General features: G+C 38.3%; 1 protein-coding gene across 1 annotated transcript; it reads left to right on the forward strand.

Annotated features, from left to right (window-relative positions):
* Positions 1-264: 264 nt before the first annotated feature.
* On the forward strand, positions 265-2,012 carry LOC126033852 (succinate--CoA ligase [ADP-forming] subunit beta, mitochondrial-like). The gene has a single exon (XM_049790884.1). It carries the CDS (start codon positions 287-289, stop codon positions 1,676-1,678), a length of 1,392 nt encoding a protein of 463 aa, XP_049646841.1. The 5' UTR covers positions 265-286; the 3' UTR covers positions 1,679-2,012.
* Positions 2,013-26,167: the final 24,155 nt, after the last annotated feature.

Below are 26,167 nucleotides of genomic sequence, written 5' to 3' on the forward strand. Positions count from 1 at the left end.
AATTGTTATTCAAGATCCATAAAGTCTCAATTACACAAGATTAACAAGTTCCAGAGGTCTCTTTTATGACATTATAATGAACAGTAACTAATAATACTGTAATGAACAAAATATTGAGAGGTTATATACAATGTTTAGTATTCTTACCCCAATAAAATAAAGTTAAAACATTCTAATTGATAAAAGGACTCATATGGTGTGGTTAGGTCATGCGGGGCACAATTATTTTATCATCACCTTGGTCAAGAAATTTATGAGGGGGGAAACCGGGGTCGGACGCGAAAACATGGCGGCCTCCATATTCTACAGCCGGCTGCTGGCCGGGACCACCTTGAGGAGCCATCGGCCCCAGGCAGCCTTACAGGCAGCTGCGCAGGTTCTGGGAAGCCCTGCCTTGTTAAACAACCATGGATTCCAAATACAGCAGCAACAGCAAAGGAATCTCTCGCTACATGAATACATGAGTATGGAATTGTTGCAAGAAGCTGGTGTCTCTGTTCCCAAAGGACAGGTGGCTAAATCACCGGATGAAGCTTATGCAATTGCCAAAAAATTAGGTACTAAAGATGTTGTGATCAAGGCACAGGTTTTAGCTGGTGGCAGAGGAAAAGGAACATTTGAAAGTGGCCTTAAAGGAGGAGTGAAGATAGTATTTTCTCCAGAAGAAGCAAAGGCTGTTTCCTCACAAATGATCGGAAAAAAGTTATTTACCAAGCAAACAGGAGAAAAAGGCAGAATATGCAATCAAGTATTGGTTTGTGAGCGGAGATATCCCAGAAAAGAATACTACTTTGCAATAACAATGGAAAGGACGTTTCAGGGTCCTGTACTAATAGGAAGTTCTCAAGGTGGGGTCAACATTGAGGATGTTGCTGCTGAGACTCCAGAGGCTATAGTTAAGGAACCCATTGATATTGTAGAAGGAATCAAAAAGGAGCAAGCTGTTCGGCTTGCAGAGAAGATGGGCTTTCCAGCTAACACTGTGGATTCTGCAGCAGAAAACATGATCAAGCTGTACAACCTCTTTCTAAAATATGATGCAACCATGGTAGAAATAAATCCAATGGTAGAGGATTCAGATGGAACTGTGCTATGTATGGACGCAAAGATCAATTTTGATTCTAATTCAGCTTATCGCCAGAAGAAAATTTTTGATCTGCAGGACTGGACCCAGGAAGATGAAAGGGACAAAGATGCAGCTAAGGCAGATCTCAATTACATTGGCCTAGATGGAAATATAGGTTGTCTAGTAAATGGTGCTGGTTTGGCTATGGCCACAATGGATATAATAAAACTTCATGGAGGTACTCCTGCCAACTTTCTTGATGTTGGTGGTGGTGCCACAGTTCATCAGGTAACAGAAGCATTTAAACTCATCACTTCAGATAAAAAGGTACTGGCTATTTTGGTCAACATTTTTGGAGGAATCATGCGGTGTGATGTTATTGCACAGGGTATAGTTATGGCAGTAAAGGATCTGGACATTAAGATACCTATTGTGGTACGGTTACAAGGTACACAAGTTGATGATGCTAAGGCACTGATAGCAGATAGTGGATTTAAAATTCTTGCTTGTGATGACTTGGATGAGGCTGCTAAAATGGTTGTGAAGCTCTCTGAGATAGTGACCCTAGCCAAGCAAGCCCAGGTGGATGTGAAATTTCAGCTGCCAATCTGATTAGAGAAATTGATATATGGTTCAAGGAGTTAAGTATGCTGTAATTGTTCAAATACTGTGTTCTGTATTATTATTGTTCCTTTCCCCTTAATATGTGGAGACTGTAATTGCTCGTATGCACAAAACCTTTTTAAAGCATTTCATCTGCATTTAATTCTACTGTTCATAACAGACTTTATATAAAAAATATGAATGGTAGATAACTATTTTCTTTTGTTCCAGCTTTCTTTTTTCACTTCCACAGAATGTCACTTGCAATATGCAGTTTGTTATTGTTGGATACAGCATTCTTCATTTATGAGTCCTATGAATAAAATAATAAAAAATATAAAATGAAGCTTTATTCTTTAGTTTTAATAATATATCTAATAACTAACTTCATTAGTAGAGCAATGTACTAGTGTTTTATATAAATAGTGTTTTATTCTAAACATCAAACATCTAATTATATTAATCACTATTTACAAAGAGCTTTCAAACACTCCCCAGATTATTCTTTTAAGTATTCTAGTGAATTTATTTGTTAATTATTTGAACATGGTTTTAATTATGGCAAAACACTGATAAATTTAAATATCATGATCCTGTGGTACTAAGAAGAACCTGTAGATTTGTATCAAATAAAGTTGTATTTACAGTAACTTAACAGACAAAAAAAAAAAAAAAAGAAATTTATGAGTTAATCCCCCATAGAAATTTACTTAAAGAGATTCTGGGGGCTGAAGTTATAGTAAAGCATTTGCCTTGCATGTGGAAACCCAGGTTCAATTCCCGGCATCCCACCTGGTTGCCCAAGCACTACCACGAGTGATTCCTGAGTGCAGATCCAAGAGTAGTTCCTGAGAATTGCTGTGTATGAACAAAACAAAAACAACAAGAAAAATATTTTGGCCATCAGAATACCAGGCATAACAGCAAACAAAGGCTAGAATAAAACAGAGCTTAGAACAATGGCTATCTAAAAGCCTGAATACCAAGGTGTAGTAACCCTTCGTTCTCCTTTTTTTTTTTTTGGTTTTGGTTTTGGTTTTTGGGCCACACCCGGTAACACTCAGGGGTTACTCCTGGCTATCACTCAGGGGTTACTCCTGGCTATGCGCTCAGAAGTTGCTCCTGGATTGGGGGACCATATGGGACGCCGGGGGATCGAACCGCGGTCCGTCCAAGGCTAGCGCAGGCAAGGCAGGCACCTTACCTGTAGCGCCACCGCCCGGCCCCTCGTTCTCCTTTCTTAACTCTGATGCTAAGTGAAAACAAAAAAACACTTCTAGACTTACAAGGTCTCATAAATTGCACCTTTTATGAAACTTTCTCTGGAACTTAACACAGTTACTATTTATTCTCCACCAAAATTAGGACATAAACAAGGAAGAGAAAGATAGAGAATGAGAAGATTGGCTCAGGCCAGGGATTAGGGTGTATCGTTGTGCCCAGACATGATCCCTGGTCCATGTGGCCTCGGAGCATCACTGGTCACTCTGTGGGACCCCAGCCTTTACAAGGGTTGCCTGGGTACTCTCTGCTGCCAAAGAGCCAAGCAGCACAGTCTTCTTGAGCCCTAAAACTAAACTGCCAGCCTACTTGGTTGAGCATAGCTGCTAACAGCCTCTGGGCCTCCTCAGCACTGCTTGAGAGATCAAAAAATAAAATAAAATGGGCTGAACATAGAATAGAAACAGAAGAATCTTGATGATGGAGGTGAAGGACAGTTACAGGAATGATACTGTGAGCCTGCAAAGACTACAGGGAGGCCTAGCAGGTGCTAGTAATGAGGAAGAAGTCTGAGGGGGGAAAATGGAACTGATGAGTTATTTAATATAGTTTCATATGGAGAGACCTTTAAAAGATTTTATGATTAATAATAGGCATACAGAAATCTAAGCAATTGTGCTGGAGCTATAGTATTGCAGGTATGGCACTTGCCTTGCACAAGGTAAACTCACTTTTGATTCTTGGGACCCCATATGTTCCCCTAAGATTCACAAGGAATGATCCTTGAGTGTAGAGCTAGAAGTAAGCCCTGAGCGTCATTGGCTGTGGTCTCCCAAAAGTATCTAAGCAATACAAAACAATGCAATTTATAATTTCAGGAAATTTAGAGTAGTACAAGTAGAAAAAGTAAACAATAATCAATGGGATTAATACTTATATATTTACACTAAAAAGCATTGAATTAGTCATGAACTCTAATTTAAGTGAATATTCATGGTATACCCTATGTGCCAAGATTACTGCTTCCTAACCTTACATACTATTGTTGCCAACATTTTTATTTTACAGACAAGGAAATGTCAACATGCTTCTTTACAAACAAGAGCACAGCAAACTTAAGCACTTTGACCAAGGTGACACAGAAAAGGGTCAGACTTAAGCAGTCTGACCCCAGGACTTCTGCTCTTCGTAATATTTTGCTATCTCCTGCTCTAACTCTGGCTAAGAGGATAAAGTATTTTAGTGATTGATTTTACTCCATTTAGATAGCAGAATTCATATAAGAAATAACATATAAAAGTGGTTAAAAAGAGACTGACCCTTGAAGATGAGAGCAAAGGATAGGGCAGGGGACTATCTTTTTACTGGAATTTCTTTAATTATTAAAAAAAGTTTTCATGTAATACTTAAGTAACTTTTATAAAGAGATGTTTTCTCCAAAATGAAGGTTGATAGGGACTAAGTTTCCTCCTCATTTCCCCCCAGCCATTGGAGATGTTACTGCAGATTTGAAGATTTTGGGGGTCTGATTCCTTTAAACTGAGGCTAATATGCCATGAACCAGATGCTCATGTCTTCATATTTACACTGATATGAAGCTAAATTCAGACCATTTTTAAACACATTCAATCACTAAAATGCTTTTCCTGTAAAGAAATAGAATTAAGTGGGATTTGTATATTCTCAGAAATAAATCCTAGACAGCACAAGGCTACCAACACTAGTATGCTAGAAAGGCCAGTGGGGCTAACTCAAGACTCTGAGAACTACATAAAATAAAATGATTGGTATTACTGGCAGGCATTGCTGGTCCTTAATAACCCAGCATTTTGGAATAAGTAAACATCTTCTTTAAAATTCCCGGATACCTGATATCACTTCCATCAGCATCTTTCCAAATACTTTCTCCTTTACTTTCAATTTAAAGGGTCAATCAGATACTGACATTTGAGATTTGTGGAATGCTTAGCTTTAATTCAAGGATACTATAGCAGTGATATGGTTATTTACCCCCAAATAAGATCGTTCACAAAATCTGAAGGCAAGGTAGAGAGATATCTTTGTTTGACAACAAATCGAATGTGTAGGGACATAATTGATGAGTTATGACATTTTCTGGCCATATTTCAGGGCCCTTCCCAGAAATAACCCATTATCCATTATGATGGCTGCCAAAATCATTCACCCTGGCATGTTAGATAAACTCTACCTGGAAACACAACATGGCTTTATGCCATGTTCTATAATAATAGTTACTTGCTAAAAACTGCTGAGGAAGGAGAGCAGCGGGACTTAAACCAAAGCCTATTATTGGAGGAAGTTGGCATAGTTCAATTAAAAAAAAAAAAAAAAAAAAGCTTACTGTGGACCAGTAGAGGGCAGCAGAGCTAGGTTGCCTATACAGATTCCTATGTCAGACGCTCTAAACATGAGGGAGCATTGCCAATTTAGTTTTTGGCTTAGGTCAGTAAAAGATAGAAACAGAAGCCAGAAGAAGAATCTAAAAGTGATAGAAGTATTTAAAGAACATTTGGCATTCATATTCTACACATATTTTATCAATAAGAAAGCAGCACCTAAGATCTTTCTCTGGAGAGAGTTTGCTATCTTAATTCCTGAGAAAAAGAAGAAAATCCAGTTTGGTCAACCCAGAAGGACCAAGTCAGAATGGCAATTTGGATCATGTGAAACCGAACATTAAAACATAGACCCCTAAAAGCTTAGCCAAATAGAAACAAATTCTACCTGAAACAACTTCCCAGGCTTCTCGGCAAACTACAACGAAGGAGAGATAACACAAACCCTTGACTCTCATCTTGCCAGTAGGTGTCCTGTCCTCCCTTCTTTTATCCAAGTCAGTATTCTTACTCATTGATGATGAGAGTGGCAAGAACACACAGAGAATGGCTCTACTTCAAACCAACATAAATGGCTTCCGAAAGTTTGGTTAAGCCACAGATGACTGAGTATAGTGGATTGATCTGCCTTTGAACACTACAAATGTAATTGAGCCTTAAAAACAGGCAGAAAGTTTTATCTTTTCTTTCTTAGTTCTTTGGCTGGACTAATAATTAAATTGACCTGACATATAACATATATAGCTGAAAACACAGGAACCCCATTAATATATAAGACTCAAAGACAGTCAAGCAACTGGGACTTATTTACCAGCCCAAGCTAAGGATATACACAAGGCTTGGGGCTTCCGAGTGAAGAGCACATTTTCCAAGAAAATGAGAAGAACAAATATCTTACAAACAGATCTTCACTCTGTCACATGGATGAATCTTACATAAAATGGTACTTGTCTTCCTAGTGGACTCTATTTAGATGTTCTTCAGCAATTGAGAAGCAAGTGGAAACTTTTCTGAATCGATGGGTCTTAATTGTATTTAACACAAGACAATCCATACACCAAAATGACCTAATTTGGCTCCCCCTCATGGGTTACATGCCAATTACTATTCAGAATTATTGTTAGTTATGAGACTATTCCAATGGGTCTCACAAGAGGCTTGTATGCTTAAATGAGAGCATGACTAATTTTGCATTAAAAATCTAAGTCTGGCCAGATAAAACAATTGCTGCCAATGTATTCAGTTTTCCCTGCTCCTACACTCTCAAGAACTCTGACTTTTTCACTTGGCTACTCTCCTATCAACTCCTAGTAGTGTTTTGTTTGGGGAACTCTCAAAAAAAATAAATGGAAAGAGAATAACACAAAGAAACTCATATAATAGGTTGATGGAGAAATGTCTGAGTCCAATTTTAGGATGACAAAAGCCCAGAAGCAGCTGGGGACAGGAAAGTTGTAAGAAGTGGTAAATATAAGTGGTTGTAGCTCTTCAATGACATTCATTGAAAAACATGCTGCCTAACTGTTCATTTGATTCAAGCCTTCTTTGAGAATAGACCCTGTGAATCATGGCTCCAGTAGAATGATAAAAGAGAGAAGTATAACTCTGCCTCTCTTTTTGAATGAGCATTTACATAATTTGAGTAGGTGTCCTAGTGCCACTTGAGTAGCATGGCAAATTACCTTGCTTAAAAAACTTCAAGTTACCAAGAACCAATAAAACCAAAAGTTGGGGACCGGAGAGATAGCGCAGCGGTGTTTGCCTTGCAAGCAGCCGATCCAGGACCAAAGGTGGTTGGTTCGAATCCCGGTGTCCCATATGGTCCCCCATGCCTGCCAGGAGCTATTTCTGAGCAGACAGCCAGGAGTAAACCCTGAGCACCGCCGGGTGTGGCCCCAAAACCAAAAACCAAATAAATAAATAAATAAATAAATAAATAAATAAATAAATAAATAAATAAATAAATAAATAAAACCAAAAGTTAAATATTTGTGCTCTTTCGGATCTTCGTTTTCATGTTTTTATACAAAAAGCTTTCTGAAGCTATCTTTGCTACTTAACAATTTTGGGAACTTTTCACTACATCTATTGTGAAAAATTTCTTGCTACCTACCTTTGATATTAGCATCTCAATAAGGTACTCTAGTCTGATTTGTCTTCCAAAGCTACCACTCATGGACAGCCTGAATAAACTGGCTGGCAATGTATATCTCATAGGGCAGACTTATTGGTTCTGTTACTTTTATTCTCCTCAAAGGAACGTTTTACTTTCCAAACCTTCAGACATTTAAAGAAGAGAACAGCTGCTTAGTTGTATCATCACTAAAAGGCCAAATTTACTTAGTTAATTACAAAATGTGCATTTAGATTAAACCAGAGTAAGAGACATAAATAAGGAAAAGAAAAAGAAGAGGTAACATTGGCTGGACAGAGTCTTGGGTTATGAATACAAGTAATTGAGTTTTTGGGTAAGCTGCTGGAATTCTCTGATCTCATTTTTCCCCCTGTTATTGGAGAAGATAAGGGTAAAGATCTTTTGGAATTCTCTGGGGAAATTACCTCAGAAGCAGGCTTTGGAAGATGGCACCACAGAAATGGTCCCAAGTAACCATGGAGACAAGGTCAGGAAGCTCAGGAAGGAAGAGGTGGGGACTGAGGGTGTGTGTGTATGTGTGTGTGGGGAGAGGGAGAGAGAGAGAGAGAGAGAGAGAGAGAGAGAGAGAGAGAGAGAGAGAGAGAGAGAGAGAGAGAGAGAGAGAGAGAGAGAGAGAGAGAGAGAGCAAAAGCCAGTGCAGACTGGGGGCAGGAGGGCTTGGGTAAAGGACAGAATTGCAGGTCTTTTTAGTTAAATACATGTTTTTAAAGAAACAAAATTGATTTAAGATTGCAATTAACTTAGAAAAGAAGCATGCCTACTATGTTATTAATTATTATAACATTAAAATATTTCTTTAGAGTTTAGCTATTTTAATTTAGCAAAATTAAGAGTGAGCAGGGGAATTCTGTGGTTGAGTTTGGAAGTGGGGGAAGTTGGAACAGCAACCCAGAAGGACAGAGACCCAGTCACTTGGAGCAAATATTACACGTGGCTGCCTCCTGGTGGCAACTGTTCCACACGACAGTTGGAACCTTATGCTGAGGTTGAAAGGGCAGGATAGCCAGATTTATAACAACAACAACAACAACAACAACAACAACAACAAAAAGACAGATGTGGGGTCGGAGAGACAAAAAGGGTGTTTGCCTCGCAAGATCCATCTTCCGAAACCCATATAGTCTCCATGCCCACCAGAAGTGATTCCTGAGTACAGAGCCAGGAATAACCTCTGAACATTGTCAAATGTGGCCCAAAAGAAAAAGAAGAAAGAAAGAAAAAGGAAGGAAGGAAGGAAGGAAGGAAGGAAGGAAGGAAGGAAGGAAGGAAGGAAGGAAGGAAGGAAGGAAGGGAGGGAGGGAGGGAGGGAGGGAGGGAGGGAGGGAGGGAGGGAGGGAGGGAGGGAGGGAGGGAGGGAGGGAGGGAGGGAGGGAGGGAGGGAGGGAGGGAGGGAAGGGAGGGAGGAAGGAAGGAAGGAAGGAAGGGAGAAAAGAAAAAGAAAGAGATGCCTATTAAGTATGCATGTCAAAGTACAGTAAGCATGACATCTGTTGATTGAATACCTTCTTGCTCTTATTCTTTTTATATTTTAAAAATGGATGAAAAGGAGAAGGAAAGAAGTAAAAAGATTGTAACAATTTTAGAAAAATACTTTTTCTATAACATTTCAACATTAGAATACAATTTTTATGAAACTAATTTTCTAATTATTATTTTAGAAACTGCTCGAAATTACAATAATTGGATGCATTTTTGAAATATTCTCTTATTGTTAGGAAATTAATAGATTTGTATTAAAAATCAGCATAAATATTTTCCTTTTACATAATTATATGACATCACTAAGTACTCTTAGAAGCAAAATATTGAATCAAATTATTTTTCTAAGAAATGTGCTGTGACAGTAAATCTCTGAAACACTGCCATGCCTCATAGTAAATGGAAGTACAGAAAACAATCCATGCAAGACAAGTTTTCCAGAAAAGGCTGAAACCATAACTTAGTACCATGCAAAGTTGTTACAAAGGAAAGGTTTATATCTCGAAGTGACAGAAATACAAGAAGAATGTGAACAGGGGGCCGGAGAGATAGCATGGAGATAAGGCATTTGTCTTGCATGCAGAAGGACTGTGGTTCGAATCCCGACATCCCATATGGTTCCCGAGCCTGCCAGGAGAGATTTCTGAGTGTAGAGCCAGGAGTAACCCCTGAGCGCTGCTGGGTGTGACCCTGAAACAAAAACAAACAAACAAAAGAATGTGAACAGAACTTTAAAATAAATCTGATTTCATCCAAAGAAAATAAGAAGATACCACCGATAAAGTCAGAATTGAAATACAAAAGCTGTAATAGGTACTTCAATTTAAAAAGAGTCACAAAAATTTTTCCATCCCTTAAAGATGAACTTGAAGGTATTTGCCTTGCATACAGCTGACCCTGATTACCCCTGGTATAGTACATAGTTCCATAAGCACCAACAGGAATGACCCTTGAACACTGACAGGTGTAGCTAAAATGACCTCCAGTATAAAAACTGTACTGATAGAAGAGGGTGTTCTTAAACTAAGAATGGCAAGCTACTCTCTATAAGTTGAAAGCAAAGAAAATTAAACAAAATGCAATGAATTTTTATAAATCCACACAGAACTGCACTAAGGACTAAACTATTTTCGCTGATGAAAACTGAAGCATACAAATGTGGTAGAGGAAAGGCTCTTTGCCATGAGTTTTAGGAAATAATAAAAACAAGTTATAATCTAAAAAAAAATAAATAAGTTACTGTTGCCAGCACCTTTGCCAGCCCAGAAGTGTGAAGGTTGGACCCTTTTGACTATGTAGGAACTGACACCTGAAAACAGTGACGCCAGTGCCAGCATGGAACAGGCTGCATTCCCTTAGAAGGAGAAATTTCAACAGGTAGAAAGGCCTATAAATAAGAATTTGAAAGAAGTAATATTGCAAAAGCAAGTTGCTCACATTCCACTGTGATCACTCACATTCCAACTTTTTGGGTATTTCCTTTCTTTTGCTTTATGGCTAGGCCTCTTCGCATTTTGTTCATGTTCTCTAAAATTACATTGCTTTACTATTTGCCTTCTCTTGATATTTTTTTTTTTTTTGTAGTAGGCAATGAGCCAGGAAATCTGGGAGGTCAGAATTGTCTTTCCTTTTCCTGTGAAGAGCAAATTTTATTTTATGCCTCCCTGTTTGACTCAGAGCAACTGATTGAACCCAGATAAATAAATAAAAGAAAGAGAGAGCTATTTAGGAATGAAGCCTGAATTATAAGTACCCAATGAAAAATATATGTGAATAATATTTTTGCAAAGAAGAAGAGGCAGGAAGATAAGAAAAAAAAAGTAAAATGATTTAATTTTGCCTAAGAACCATGGTTCTGCCAAAAGTTGGGTAGTAGAAACAGTGCTGAGTAGATCAAGTGGTTCTCAGGTGCATTTTAAGAACAACCTTATAGGACTGATAAGACCCTTGTGTTAACAGGTGTTACTTGAGCCCGGAGAGATAGCACATTGGTGTGTGCCTGCCAGGAGCTATTTCTGAGCAGACAGCCAGGAGTAACCCCTGAGCACTGCCGGGTGTGGCCCAAAAACAAAAACAAAAAAAAAAAAAAAAAAAACAGGTGTTACTGATAGGCCTTTTGTTGTGGTGATTTTAGGGCTACACTTCTCTTTGTTCAGAGTTTTCAGGGATCACTCTTGTGGGGTTAAAGGATCATATTAAGGTGCTAGGGATGAAAATGAAGTTGGCTGAATGCAAGACAAGTACCCTGTCCACTGTACTATCTCTCTTTCCTTTTAGCAAATATTTTTAAACTAGTCTTAACCTCCCCATCCAGCCCACTGCAGGTACTTTCCCAACGAGTTTAAGGCAGAAAGATGATTAGCCTTTTCCTATTTTAGCTACTGCTTCACTACTCTTGGAGTGCACAGATTTCCTGCCTCCCAGAAACAAGATTCTTACAAAGCAAACAACCACAAGGCAACTACAAAGCACTATATAACGTATCTTAATTAATATCTTCAAACAAGCACTTGGGATTATAGAAAATTACCTAAAAAAAAAAAAAGAAAGAAAATTACCTTAGATCAGAAAACTGAGAACAGAAATGGACAAAGCAATGGATATATGGATGATCAGAGGATGACGGATGATGGATGGATGTGGATGATGAGTGTCAGATAGTGGATGATGGATGGTTAATGGATGGATGATTGATGGATGAATGATTGTTGGATTATGGATAATAAATGATGAATGGGAGCTGGGTAATGGATGAATGGATTATGGATGGATAAATTCGGTTGCTTAAGCTTGGAGAGACTCACAGGGGAAAGTAGTAGCCACAATGAAGTGGCTACTGCCCTCCTTCTTAGCCCATTGTGACTTGCCAGGAAAATGCTGAAGCGGTCAAAACTCTAAAGGTCTGCACAAGCTCCTGTACAGAGTGGACATGTTGATCCAGCTAGCCCATTGAAGGCAACCATTAGACTACACCTGAAATTCACTTGATCAATGTTGTATGGAAACTGACCTGTACGACCCCAAATTTGGAGGAGCCATGGTTCTCTGGCTGAAAAAAGATCTCAGAAAAACAAAAATTAGTCCTAGACTTTGCCCTGATTCCCTAAGTTCAACAAGTAATCTTTCAAAAAGGACTTTTAGAAGATAGGTTAACAAAGAAATATTATTGAAAAGGGAGGGAGAAAAGAACACATTCAAGATTGATGGCAGGATCTCAAGAGAGAAGAGGGAGTTCTATCAGATTTTGGAGAGATTTTATAAGATCTTTCTCCAAGTTCTCTCACCTTGGAGTTGTCTGTGAAGAATTGCTGTCAGGATGTTGGCAAAGAAGGACTTTGAACTTTTGGTATTTTCTTTTCTATTCTTCCTAGAGCCTTTTGTTCCTGGTTAATGAGTCCAGTTCTTTTCCTTTGGGTTGCATTTTCCCAAATGTTATTAGACATTTACTACAGAATCATCTCCATAAAGGATTGGCCTACTGTTGGGATTTGAATTGGCATCCCTGGTCTAGAACTCAAGGCTGGCCTTAGGAATCCCTTTTCAGGTCATCTTGGTTTTATTATTTGCCAAGGAGATTCCCCCTACACACCTGCATGCTTCTGTGCCTCCCTGTTTGACTTAGACAGAGCAACTGATTGAACCCAGGTAAATAAGTAAAAGGAGAAACTATTTTAGGATGAAGACTGAATTATAAGTACCCAATGAAAATAGGTGTAAATAATAGTTTTGCAAAGAAGAGGCAGAAAGATAAGAAAAACTAAGTAAAATAAAAATATTCAAGCAAAAATTAACTTCATACATGTTTAGGCAGACTCCTTGTTTCTCCTTTTCTCTTGTATTAACAATACTACTAATGCTAGATGCATGGATACATTCCTACATTGAGCTGTTCTCTGATTCCAGCTTGTGTCCAGTTTAGTTCAATTGTGACACATTTTTTATTTTAAATTATTTTATTTAAGCACATGATTACTAGGTTGTTCAAAATAAAGTTTTTTTTTCACAGTTTCAGAGTTGTTCATGATTCAGTTTAGTCATAAAATGTACAACACCCTTCACCATTGCACTTTCCCTGCCACAAAATTCTCTAGTTTCCTTCTTGTCTACATTTCTGCCTACCTCTGAGACAATTTTCTTCTCTCTCTCTCTCTCTCTCTCTCTCTCTCTCTCTCTCTCTCTCTCTCTCTCTCTCTCTCTCTCTCTCTCTCTCTCCTTTTTTCCCTTTTAGACACTGTAGTTTGCAATGCTGTTGATGAGGGGGCATCATGCATATCACTTTATCCCCTTTCAGCACTCAGTTCTTGTTCAGAATGATCATTTCCAACTATCATTATCATAATGTTCTCTTCTCTGCTCTATCTTCACTCCACACTATTTGTAGCAAGCTTCCTATCATGGACTGGTCCTCCTGACTCTCATCTCTATTGTCTCTGGATATTATTACTACACTATCACCAAAATTAGTGTGATCTGGGACCAGAACGGTGTCACAAGCAGTAGGGCATTTGCCTTTACCACACTAGCCTAGGACAGACCACGTTTTGATCCCCCGGCATCTTATATGAACCCTCAAGCCAGCATTGATTTCTGAGCATATAACCAGGAGTAACCCCTGAGCGTCAGCAGGTGTGGCCCAAACAGAAAAAAAAATGAGTGCTATCTATTACAGTTTCTCTCCCTCTGGTTCATTTTGATCAGCATAATACTCTCCATATCCACGTATAAGCAAATTTCATGACTTCGTTTTTCCTAACATGTGCACAATATTCTATTGTGTAGATGTGTCATAGTTTCTTTAACCATACATCTTTTCTCAGACACTTAGGTTGTTTCCAGATTCTGGCTATTGTAAATAGTGCTGCGATGAACATAGAAATTTAGAGAGCTATTCTGCATGGTGTTTTTAGGTTCCTAAAGTATATCCCTAGGAATGTTTTTTTTTTGTTTTTGGTTTTGGTTTTTTTTTGTTTGTTTTGTTTTGGTTTTTTGGGCCACACCTGTTTGATGCTCAGGGGTTACTCCTGGCTAAGCCCCTGGCTTGGGGGGACCATATGGGATGCCGGGGGATCAAACCGCGGTCCTTCCTTGGCTAGCGCTTGCAAGGCAGACACCTTACCTCTAGCACCACCTCACCGCGCCCCCTAGGAATGGTATTGCTGGATCATATGGAAGCTCAATTTCCAGTTCTTTGAGGAATATCCATATAATTTTTTTTTTTTTTTTTTTACCAAGGGGAGTTTAATCCTGCAGGCAGGGTGAACAGCATTCCCCAGGCTACCCTGGGAATATTCATTGAACCACAATGGCTATGGAGCACACTGTCACTTTTATCCTCCATCAAGCCATCATCAGGACTGGGGGTTTCTGGATAGGACTCACTTTTCTTTTTTTTATTATTATTATTTTATTTTTTATTTAACCAACTTTATTACATACATGATTGTATTTGGGTTTCAGTCAAGGGCTGGACAAGTCAACATTCCCACCAGCAGTGAATGTGAGAAAAAGAAAAAGTACCTTTCTCCCTGCATCTCCACCAACACTGGTTATTCTTGTTCTGCGTGTCAATATCTGTGGTATGAGATTAAATCTCATTGCTGTTTTGATTTATATTTCTTTAATGATTAATGATGAGGAGCAATTTTTATGTGCCTCTTAGCCATTTGTATTTGTTTTTTGAAGAAATGTCTCTTCAATTCTTCTACTCATTTTTGGATAGAGTTAGATAAGGTCTTCTTTCTTGCTAAGCTCTACCAGTGCCTTGTATATCATAGATATTAATTCCTTATCTGATGGGTATTGGGTAAAAGTTTCTTCTATTCTGTAGGTAGTCTTCTTATCCTAGTCACCATTTCCTTTAAGGTGCAGAAGCTTCTTAGTTTAATGTAGTCCCATTTGTTTATATTTGCTTCCACTTGTTGGCCACTGGTGTTGAAAGATGCTTTTAGTTTCATTGTCATGAAATGTTCTGCTTACATTTCTTCCATGTGCCTTATGGTTTCAGGTCTAATAGCAAGGTCTTTAATCATTTTGATATGACATTTATGCATGATATTAAAGAGAGGCCTGAGTTAACATTTTTGCAGATTTCCCAACACCATTTGTTGAAAGGCTTTATATTTCTTGTCCTTTTATCAAAGGTTAATTGCTCATATACCTGAGGGTCAGTCTCAGAATATTCAAGTCTATTTCATTGATCTTAGGATCTGTCTTTATTCCAGTACCATGTTTGTTTGTTTTGGGGCCACACCTGATGACGCTCAGGGTCATACTCCTGAATATGAACTCAGAAATTGCTCTTGGCTTGGGGGGGGGGCATATAGGACATCAGCCCAAAAAGCAAAAAAAAAAAAAAATTATATATATCTTTGAAAGAAAGATTCTTTTGTTTTGTTTGGTTTGATTTGTTTTGTTTTGTTTTGGGGCCACACCCTTTGATGCTCAGGGGTTCTTCTGGCTATGTGCTCAGAAATCACTCCTGGCTTGGGGAACCATATGGGACATCGGGGGATAGAACCACGATCCATCCTAGGTTAGTGCTTGCAAGGCAAATGCCCTCCCGCTAGCGCCACTGCTCCTGCCCCAAAAGAAAGATTTGTTTAATTCCCATCTTGAGAGATTTTATCATGAATGGGTGCTGAACCTTGTCAAACACTTTACTGTGATTATATAATTTTTATATTCCTTCTATTAATATGGTGTATTATATTGATTAATTTGCCTATGTAAAACCATCTTTGCATCTTTGGGGGAGAATCCTGAGTTCTTTTTGATCCTGGTGTATAATTTTCTTCATGATTGTTGGATTCCTTTTGTTAGCATTTTTTTTTTTTTTTTTGGTTTTTGGGTCACACCCGGCGGTGCTCAGGGGTTACTCCTGGCTGTCTGCTCAGAAATAGCTCCTGGCAGGCACGAGGGACCATATGGGACACCGGGATTCGAACCAACCACCTTTGGTCCTGGATAGGCTGCTTGCAAGGCAAATGCCACTGTGCTATCTCTCCGGGCCCTTTTGTTAGCATTTTGTTGAGGATCTATTCATCTATCTTCATCAAGAATATTGGCCTATAATTATCTTTTTTTGTGTGGTGTCTCTGTCTTCTTTTGGCATCAGGGTGATTTTAGCTTTATAGAAACTATTTGGGAGTATTTCTGTTTCTTCAATTTTCTGTAAGAGCCTGAAAAGGATTGGTAGTAAGTCTTTTTTTTTTTTTTAAGGTTTGAAAGAGGTCTGAAGCAATGGCACAGCAGATAGGGCATTTTGCCTTGCATGCAACCAACTCAGATTAGAATATCGGCATCCATATGGTTTTTTGAGCCTGATAGTTGCAATTAATGAGCGCAGAGCCAGGAGTAACCCTTGAGTGTCTCTGGGTGTGGTCCCAAAACCAACAACCACCCCCCAAAATGATTTGAAAGAATTCAGCAATGAATTCATCTGGGCCTTAGCTTTTGTTTTGAAGAAGCCTTTTGATTACTATTTCAGTTTCTTCAACTGTGATAGGTCTATTCAGCTATTTCAGATCATCCTGGTTCAACCTTGGGATGTTGTAGGAGTCTTAAAATTTATTCATTACTTCCAGTTGTCTTGTTTTGTGGCATAAAGATACTCAAAGTAATCTCTGATTACCCTTTAATTTTTTGCATCTGTTGTTACACCCCTATTTCCTTTCTGATTTAGTTTATTGGGGGGTCTATTTTTGGTGAGTTTTCCGAATGTTTATTGATCTTATTTATTTTTTCACAGACCAACTCTTGCTTTCATTGATCTTTTGGATTGCATTTGGGAATTCAGCTAATTAATTTCTACTCTAAATTTTATTATTTCTTTCTGCCGGCCTGCTTTCTGCTCATTTTGTTGGTAATTTTCCAATTTCTTAAGTTGTGACATTAAGTTATTGGTATAAGCACTCGCTTTGTCCAGATAAATGCTGAAAATATATCAAATTCCTTTGTGCTCTGTCACACAAATTCTGAGAACTCGTGATTTCATTCTCAATTTTGAGTTCCTGTTTGATTTCCTCTCTAGCCCTTTATATTTTAATTTTATTGAAACCATTGTAGTTTACAAAGTCCTTCTTATTTGGGTATCAGACATACAATGAATAAGGGCCAATCCCATCACCAGTGTCCATCTCCCTCCACCAATGTTCCCCAAGAGCATCCCATGCCTCCGCCACCCTTCCCCCTAACTTCCAGTATAACAGGCCCATTTTAAGTTTAGATTGTTCAAGTTTGGGTCTGTCGATTCCATTGTTGTTGCCTTTGGCTTTAATAGTTAGTTCTGTCCTTTTTAAACAAGTCTTTCTAAGGGAGTTTTTTTGCTTGAAGTTTGTCTTCCAAACTTTGACTTTGAGTCTGTGTTTGCTCTGGCTATTTCCATGTATTTCTCTTGGAGCTGGAGAGATAGCATGAAGGTAGGCATTTGCCTTGCATGCAGAAGGACAGTGGTTTGAATCACGGCATCCCATATAGTCCCCCGAGTCTACCAGGAGCCAATTTCTGTGCATAGAGCTAGGAGTAACCCCAGAGTGCTGCTGGGTGTGACTTGAAAAAAAAAAAAACTTTAAATGTATTTCTTGCAGGCACCAGAATGTTGGGTTCAAGTTTCTGATCTATTTTGCCATTCATGTCTCCTAATTGGAGCATTTAATCTGTTGATGATGTTGAGAGAGATTATTGTTATGGAACTTTATGCCATCTTTTTGTAGAAGTTTGCTATTGGTATTGTTTGTCTTGCCTTAAAGCAGACCTTGCAGTTATTCTTTTAAGATAGTTTTTGAGTCTGTATAGTTTCTTAGCAATTGTTTATCTTTGGGATTCATATGTAGGCTTCTTTACATAGGCATGACCAATCTTAAACTCCATTTCTATTCCCTTCTCATTTTAACAAAATGAGGTGGAAGATGTAAATTATAGTCTTCTATTTATGATGTTGTTTTTCTGCTGATGAGCTCACATCCAGGAACTCTATTCCTAGAATTTTTATCACTTAACGAGAAATTCATAAGCATTTTAGGAGCTTGTATGAAAGAGCAAGTCAAGGACTAAATATTAGAACCAGAAATGTCTCTTGTCACTTGAAAAAATTCAAGGTTTCTAGGAGTTTATGGGCTAGAAACATTAAAAATCAAGGATTATAACATACCTCAAGTTCTTTATTTTTTTCTTTTGGTCTTGGACCACACCCAATGGTGCACAGGATTTATACCCGGCTCTGTGTTTAGTAATCATTCTTGGCAGGCTCAAACCTGGTTGGTTGCATGAAAGGCAAATTCACTAACCGCTGCACTGTTGCTCTATCCCCCTAAAATGCATTTTAACATGAATGATAAAACTAAACATAATATTTTGATATATAACACATTTTTCATGGTGGGGTTAAACCAAACCCTGCCATTCTTGGGAGCTACTACCAGCCTATGCTCCCCATGGGGACCAGGGGTCGATAAGAAGAGATATATTTGAGTGTACGTGTGTGTATGTATGTGTTTGTGTGTGTATGTTTGGGGGGAGTTGAACCAGGTCAGCTGCATACAAGGCAAGTACTTTATAAAGATATAAAGCTTGTAGAAGAAATATGGCATAAGATCTTTGTGACCTTGAGGGTAATAATGTTTTCTTAGATTGGATATCAAAAGCACAATATAGAGAAGAAAAAAATGATTTGAACTGAAAAACAGAGCTCAACACACTGTTGGTGGTAGACCCAGGGGGCAGGATTTGGGAGCAGTCAGGGCTACTTTATACTTCCCAGTATAAAATTTAATTGGTATATTTTTATGACCATTCTATCTTCTTTCTCTATTTTCAGTTACTTTGACCTTTGTACTTCTAAGTGGTATTGTTCTGTAAACCCTTTATAATCAGGTAGATAGCTGAACCTTAAGTTTTTTGCAACATCTGAGAAGAATGAAGGATTTCTGTTCTGTGACCCAAGAGACACCCTTAAAACTTTACAGCAAAAATATTATTCTTCCTATTGTTAGAGCTCATTTTGTCTTCTAGCCCCAGACCTCCTAGCAGGTGTGCAACACCTTCTGTCTGAGAATTTAACCCATTTCTCTACAGTAATAAAATGTTAGAATAAAGAAAACTTAACATTGTCAGGGAATTCTGTATGTCTGTACATATGTATGTGTTCTCTGTGCCTATTTTTGAAATGCTCTTAGCCTATTTTTATTTTATTCCCACTCAGAAAATCTAGTAATTCCATCATTAGCAGTTTTCTGAAGATACTTCTGGCCTAGAGGAGCTGTTAACCTTTGCAGTTGCTATGGTAACCACTTTAAAAAAATTATCCAAGTAGAGGAAAGAGAGTGTGATGACTATCTCAAGGAGAAGCAAACAAGTAATTGGAAAATGAGAAAAAGTTAAGAATGTAAATATATTGAATCAGAGCAGTAGTATAGTGGGTACGGCACTTGCCTTAAATGGGCTCACTAAGAGTCTCAAAAAGACAACGCTATTGAAATTGAACCCTAGCACTTATAAACCCCCTTGCTTTGCTCTTTTTTTCTGAAACATATATCATATTTCCTATATTTGTGCTTTTATTTCTTTACCCTCCTAGGTTATAAGCTTCTGAAGAGAGAGGGTACATTTACTGAATAGCCTTTATCAGTGGCCAACTCTACATAAGTATTTGTTAAATGAGAGATTATTGACATTTGCAGCCATGGAGAACTTTATTTGTGGTCTCACAAATTAGAAAGCACAGAACCACCTATGCCTTTTCTCTTCCCTCCCTCCCTCCCTTCCTACTTTCTTCCCTCCTTCCCTTCTTCCTTCCTTCCTTTCATCCTTCCTTCCTTCTTTTTCTTCCTTCTTTTTTCCAAATTGGGGGCAATGCTCTGGTGCTATTTCTGGCTTTGTGCCCAGGATCAGGGGTGACTCCTACCAGAGCTTACAATACTATACACATATGTCACAGATCAAATTGGCTCCTGTAAACCAAATACCTTAACCCCAATATTATCTTCCTGGACCCTCTATACTTTTTCAACATTAAGTTGCACAAATATTTAAAAAAAAAAACTCATTTTACTCATGAGCCAAAATGTCCTTGGATTTGCCTAATGAATCCAGAAGAGTGATAGCTATGAAGAAACCTATGTTCTGCCTGTCACTGTTGGGATCACCACAATAGCTTCTCAGAAATAAAAAATGGAACTGACCATACTTTAGCTTCCTGCCTGCCTACCTACCAGTCTGTACATGCTCAGAGAGGTAATTTAAGCAAAGGGACTTTTATCTCTAGATCTTTGCAAGTTTCTGGTGATACCCCTCACCTTTGGAATCCTAGTACTTTGTTCTTACTTTCTTAGTTTGTGGCTATTTCTGGCCCTGGTTAAATTCTTCAAAAATCTATTTTAGAGTTATTTAGTTAGGGCTATTGAATCAATTCTGTGGTTCCATCTGCCTCACGAGATAACTGATTTTAAACCATGCTCCCGGGAGACATTCCTGGCCTGGCTTTTCCTGTGTAAATTATACCTATCTTTCTTTCCATAGAAAATTATTTTCTGGTTACAAATCCAGGACAGGCTGCACATGTCAGTTAGGGTCTGAATCCAGTGGGCCATTTACTAATTCTATTGCTTTTGAATGTGTTTTTTAGCACCTTTTCAAAAATATTAAATTCTTCCTAAGTCCCAAGAATATATGGAAAATTGAGATGCTCACTTTTTTATATCTCAAGAAATAACTAATCTCACAAAGAACATCTCTGTCGTTAAGATTCTGAGCTATAAACTGTATCCATCTTTCTAGTATCACCTGAATTAATTTTATTGTTTTTGCTTTTATAAGACCCCAAGTTCCCCTTCTCTCCTTTTCATGACTTTTAATAAGCATTGTCTCGATTGCAATGATATATCTGAGGTATTATAAAGATATATGCAAGGTACAAGAAAGATTTTCCCTCTACCTTCTATTTTTAATATATGGGGCCTAAGATTCAAATTAAGAAAAGACATATAACAAAATAAACAAGTGGCTTTAATGACATATACATTTATAAGGAGTCACAAAGAAAAATGTGAGTGAGGAGTTTTAAGCAAGAGCAAAGCAAATTTATTGAAGAAATAAAGCACAATGTTTAGACTGACACAGTGGAGGCCTCTAAAGAAAGAGGTCTGTCTAGCACTCTTAAGGAACAGTTCTTTTTATAAAAAACTTTATTTCAAAGATCAATTTCTATTTTTTCTCCATTTGAGCCACACCAGAGATACTCAGAGGTTACTCCTGGCTCTGTACTCGGGAACTACTCATTACCTTGGGGAACCATAAGGATGCCAGGGATCAAATCTGGGTCAGCCATGTGCAAGGCAAGCTCCCTACCTGCTGCTGTACTATTGCTTAGGGGACATCTTTTGGGGTAGGCAGAAACTTCTGCTTTCTTTAAATTAGTTAGTCCTGTGAAAGGGTGAAGTGGAGACATGTAGCCAATTCAGGGAAGGAAGTAAATTGTATATAACATATTATAAGATAAAAAATACATAATAAATTAAATTAACTATGAAATCTTCTTAGCCAATCATGTAGAAATAACAGAATGTACATAAAATAATTTAAGTTTATTCTGGGAAAGAAATAGTGTGCCATTTTATCTGGGTATCAGATACATAGGATGAACATCTGGTTGGGACAAATTGAGAAGGCAGAGGTGCATAGGTCAGTTATAGGAACTATGAGAAAGAATGGTGCAAAGTGTAGCCTCCAGATTCTCTTGGGCATAGCTGCTTATTTTAGCAAGAAGGGTCTCAGTTTGCTAAGCTTTTGAAATGCCTCTTCTTAGGGAGATTTTTCTTTTCTTTTCTTTTTATAAATTATCTTTATTTAAACACTGTGATTACAAATATAATTGTAGTTGTATGATTACAGTCATGTAATCCTTCACCAGTGCAGGATTCCCACCACCAATTTCCCGGATCTACCTACTCCCCACCCCACCCACATCTGTACTCCAGACAGGCTTTCTTTATCCCTCATTCATTCACATTGTTATGATAGTTTTCAGTGTAGTTATTTCTCTAACTGCACTTATCACTCTATGTGGTGAGCTTCATGTCATCAGCCGCACCTACATGGGAAGATGTGGGGGAAATAAGGGTTGGGACTGAGGCAGTAAAATATTAGAAATGAGATTTGTAGGGCAGTATCAAGGTCACAATACAAGATGGATGTTATGGATATATAAAATATATACATAAATACTATCAATAGGAAAACAAGGAGAAAAAAATTCCAGTGACTGTCCCAACATAAACCAGTGCTAGAACGGCCTGCCCTAGTCCCAAAGTGCATTCCCATTAGTGTAGGGAGAGGTAGGGGGGAAGCCTGAGGACCACTAAGAGTCCACCTGAACCCATTTCTGGCCATCTGAGCTGGCACCCAGGGAAGGCCTGGAGTCAGGGGAAAAAGACAAGGACGGCTGGGGGCCTGCCAAAGCCTCCCAGCACTCCCCAGGCCAGGGAGAAGGGGTCCTGTATAGGGGGAGGAGATTTTTCTATAACACTTCAGATATTACCAAATTAAAGGAAGATTTGCATAAAAATATCTCCTTTAGAGTATCATTCAGGCATGCTCACGTCAATGGAGATAGACAAACTTAAGTCTTCATGCCTTTGTTTTATTGTGCCTTAAAAATAAAAAAGACCAACATCCTGCCCTTTCTTCTTCATAATATCCTCTGTGATAATCAAGATATTTACTGGTGGCATCCAAAATTATGTGCTAAGATAATCCATTTTTCAGAGTCACTTCTATGTTTACAGAACTTTTGCATGTCATAAATGTTACCACAATTTCCCCCTCATCAATCTGCCTCTTATTTGAGGATGTACAGTGGAAACTGGGATTCTAGCTCCAATTCAGACATTCATATCATTCGTGGAAATTTAGCTCATAAATTAAATAGAATTACTGCCATGAATATTTTATTCCATGTTAGAAATCAGGAAAATAAATGTAATAATCTTTGATAATTCCAACAATGACTTAAAATTTAAATTGAGCTCTTTGAGCTGTATGTAATGTAGCCAATGAATGAAAAAAAAAATTGGTGGGGGTGTTCTTGGCACAGACTTTTAAAGGATCCTCTTTCCCAGTAGCTATTCAAGGATAGCTCAACAGAGAGAACAGGGAATGGGATAAGTACAGGAAACCTCTGAGAGAGAGCTGAGAGAGTGGCTGGGTCCAAGAACCCACTTTTGCAAATTGGCTATTGGGTAACCAATTTCTCTCCCAGAGTTTCTTTTTCTTAAATCAAGAGCTCTATTGTATCCAAATAGTCTCAGAGTAGCCATTTGCCTTCTTTGCAAAGAGTAGTCATTTGCCACCTGCAGGTTTGCATTAACATAAACCATGCAGAAGGCTTTTTGTTCTTTAAAAAAGAAAAAAAGCTTTCTGTAGTGTTGCTTATGGCAATCAGACAGTCTGCTTGAGAAAGGCAAAATTGGCTTACAGAAAATAGTTGATATTCTGTTCCAAACTGGGTTGAAAGGAAATAACTTGAATGAGTTAATGGTTCATTTACACAGTTTTTGTTATTTTAAAGAAGTCAGTCAAGTTTTTAAAGTTCAGGCCTGAGTTTGATAAAAAGGTGCTTTCTCTAAGATGTTTAACATAGTCACAAATGGCTTAGACCTCTTCAAAGTGTTCAGTGTCAAAATGAAACTTCAAAGTATTCCGTTTCAAATGTTCATGCTGCTGCTGCTGTGGTTGTTTCTTAGCTATTAAATGCCAAGTCTTCTTTTCATATTTCTATTTTTATTTTGTTAATTATTTCTTACCAAGAACTTTTAATAATTGACCTTCATCAATTATTTGGCTCTCTGGCAGATTTGAAAGGGATCTTTTATTTAAACAGATCAATGAATTATCTTGGCAAGCCCTGACAAAAGCTTAGAGGTAAGAGAGACTTGGACAAGTGAAACTGAGATTGGAAGTAGGCAGGTAGACTGAGAGGCAGACAGGTAGGCTAGTAGATGGCAGGACCCCTTGGCAACCAGATACTGGAAGTAATATGGATATTTTTAGGATATGACCTAAAAATATGTTCCCGCTGAGTTCCCAAGTGGCATCAGCCCCAAACCAAGGTTGAGCCCACTTTAAAAATGCTTTCCAGGACCGGAGAGATAGCATGGAGTTAGGGCGTTTGCCTTGCATGCAGATGGAGGGTGGTTCGAATCCCAGCATCCCATATGGTCCCCCCGAACCTGCTAGGAGTGATTTCTGAGCATAGAGCCAGGAGTAACCCCTGAGCACTGCCGGGTGTGACCACCCCTCCAAAATAAATAAAATAAAATAAAAAATAAAAATGATTTCCAAGAACTGTGGCAACGAATCAGATTCTAAAAGACTCTAACTTAGCAGAGAAGGTAGAACTTCTTTGGTACAGTAGAAAGCACCGAAAGTCCGAATTCCTTTTTCCCCTATTAGAAACAAACAATGAATTTGGGAACAGACAATGAGTAGATTGCCTGTTGGGAAATAGACAATGCCATAGTAAGGAACTCTTATCTACATAGAAGTTCCCCAACCAGGTTAACTTGAATAAAAGACTATGAAAAACAGCTTTGCAAAAGTCAGGGCAATGGGCACCGTTTCTAGGAGTTACCCACGCCCTTTTCTCTGCTTGTGTAGTACTACCAGTCCAGACATTTTGGGGTCTCACACATCCCAACTTGGGGTGTGGGGGTATGTTACTTTCTCCTCTTTCTTTTTTTAATTAGTTTATTTAAACACCACGATTACAAGGTTGTTTATAATGGTTTCTTTTTCTCACCACAGATTTAAAGTTGCTCATGGTTGAATTTCAGTCATATAATGTAGAAAATCCTTTACCACTGCACTTTGCCTGCCACCAATGTCCCCAGATCCCCCAACATGTACCTCTGAGGTAGATGTTTTTCTTCTCTCTTTTTCTCTTTTCTTTTTTTCCCATTTAGACACAAGGATTTGCGATACTATTACTGAGAAGTATCATACCTATCACTTTATCTGTCTTTGGCACCCAATTCTTGTCAAGAGAAATAATTTTCAACTATCATTGTGTCAGAGTGGTCCCTTCTCTGTCCTAAAGCACTTCCCCATTATTTGTGGCCAGCTTTCTACCATGGTCTGGTCCTACTTGCCCTTGTCTCTGCGTTTTTTGAATACTATTACCATACTATCTTATTTTTTTAATATCTCACAAATGAGTGCAATTATTCGATGGTTGTCCCTCTCCCTCTGACTTATTTCACTCAGCATAATACTCTACATATACATCTATGTATAAGCAAATTTTGTAACTTCATTTTTCTTAACAGCCACACAATATTTCATTGTGTAGATGTACCACAGTTTCATTATCCTCTCTTCTGTTCTTGGGCACTGGGATTGTTTCCAGATTCTGGTTATTATGAATAGTGCTGCAATGAACATAGGGATGAAGAGGGCTTTTCTCCATTGTGTTTGGCTTCTAGGGTATTGTCCTAGGAGTGATATTACTGGGTCATATGTATGCTCCATTTCTAGATTTTTGAGGAATATCCAAATTGTTTTCCAAAAGAGCCTGGCTCAATTGGCATTCCTACCACAGTGAAAGTCTCTCTCCTTTTTCTGAAGAGGGCCACACTGTCTATGGAATGAATTTTTTTTTCTCCACTGTTCCCTCTCTCATAAAGTAAGACCTTGATGTTTGACAATGATCATGTCCAGAGCTTGTAGTCTATTTCAGGCAGACTTTATGACTCTTCAAGGGTGGAGACACCACTGTGTATCTCTTAGGCCAAGGGAATTTCCTTTCTAATTTCCCCAATACTTAATTGTGTCTATGCAAAAAACAAACAAAAAAACTTTCCACATCAGTCCCTCCTTTTTCTTTTTTTTCTTTTTCCTTCTTTTAAATTTATAGCTTCTAGACAGGGGCTTCAGACCACTATGTTTTTTTAAAACAGAACCATAAAAAATGAATCATCTTGTTTTGCCTCATATTTCTATGGCTTCCTACAAATTGGCTAAAAAAAAATAGTGGATAGTATCAGGGGCAAAGTGGTCTCATGAGCATTGATTGAAATAAAAAATGATCAGATCTAAATACCCAATCAAAGCCGACCACAATTGAATCAAGAAACCCAAACTACAATAAGCTATACACAAAAAGGACCTGTTACACTAGCAATCCAGAGGCTGAGTGGAGGTATGAGATACATGCTATGAAAAGTGGTAAAGGGAGGTCAACACTGGTGGTGAGAATGCCCTAATTCACTGTCCCTATGTACCTTAAATATAACTATG

The sequence above is a fragment of the Suncus etruscus genome, chromosome 17, assembly GCF_024139225.1.
Source record: "Suncus etruscus isolate mSunEtr1 chromosome 17, mSunEtr1.pri.cur, whole genome shotgun sequence".
Taxonomy (NCBI): domain Eukaryota; kingdom Metazoa; phylum Chordata; class Mammalia; order Eulipotyphla; family Soricidae; genus Suncus; species Suncus etruscus.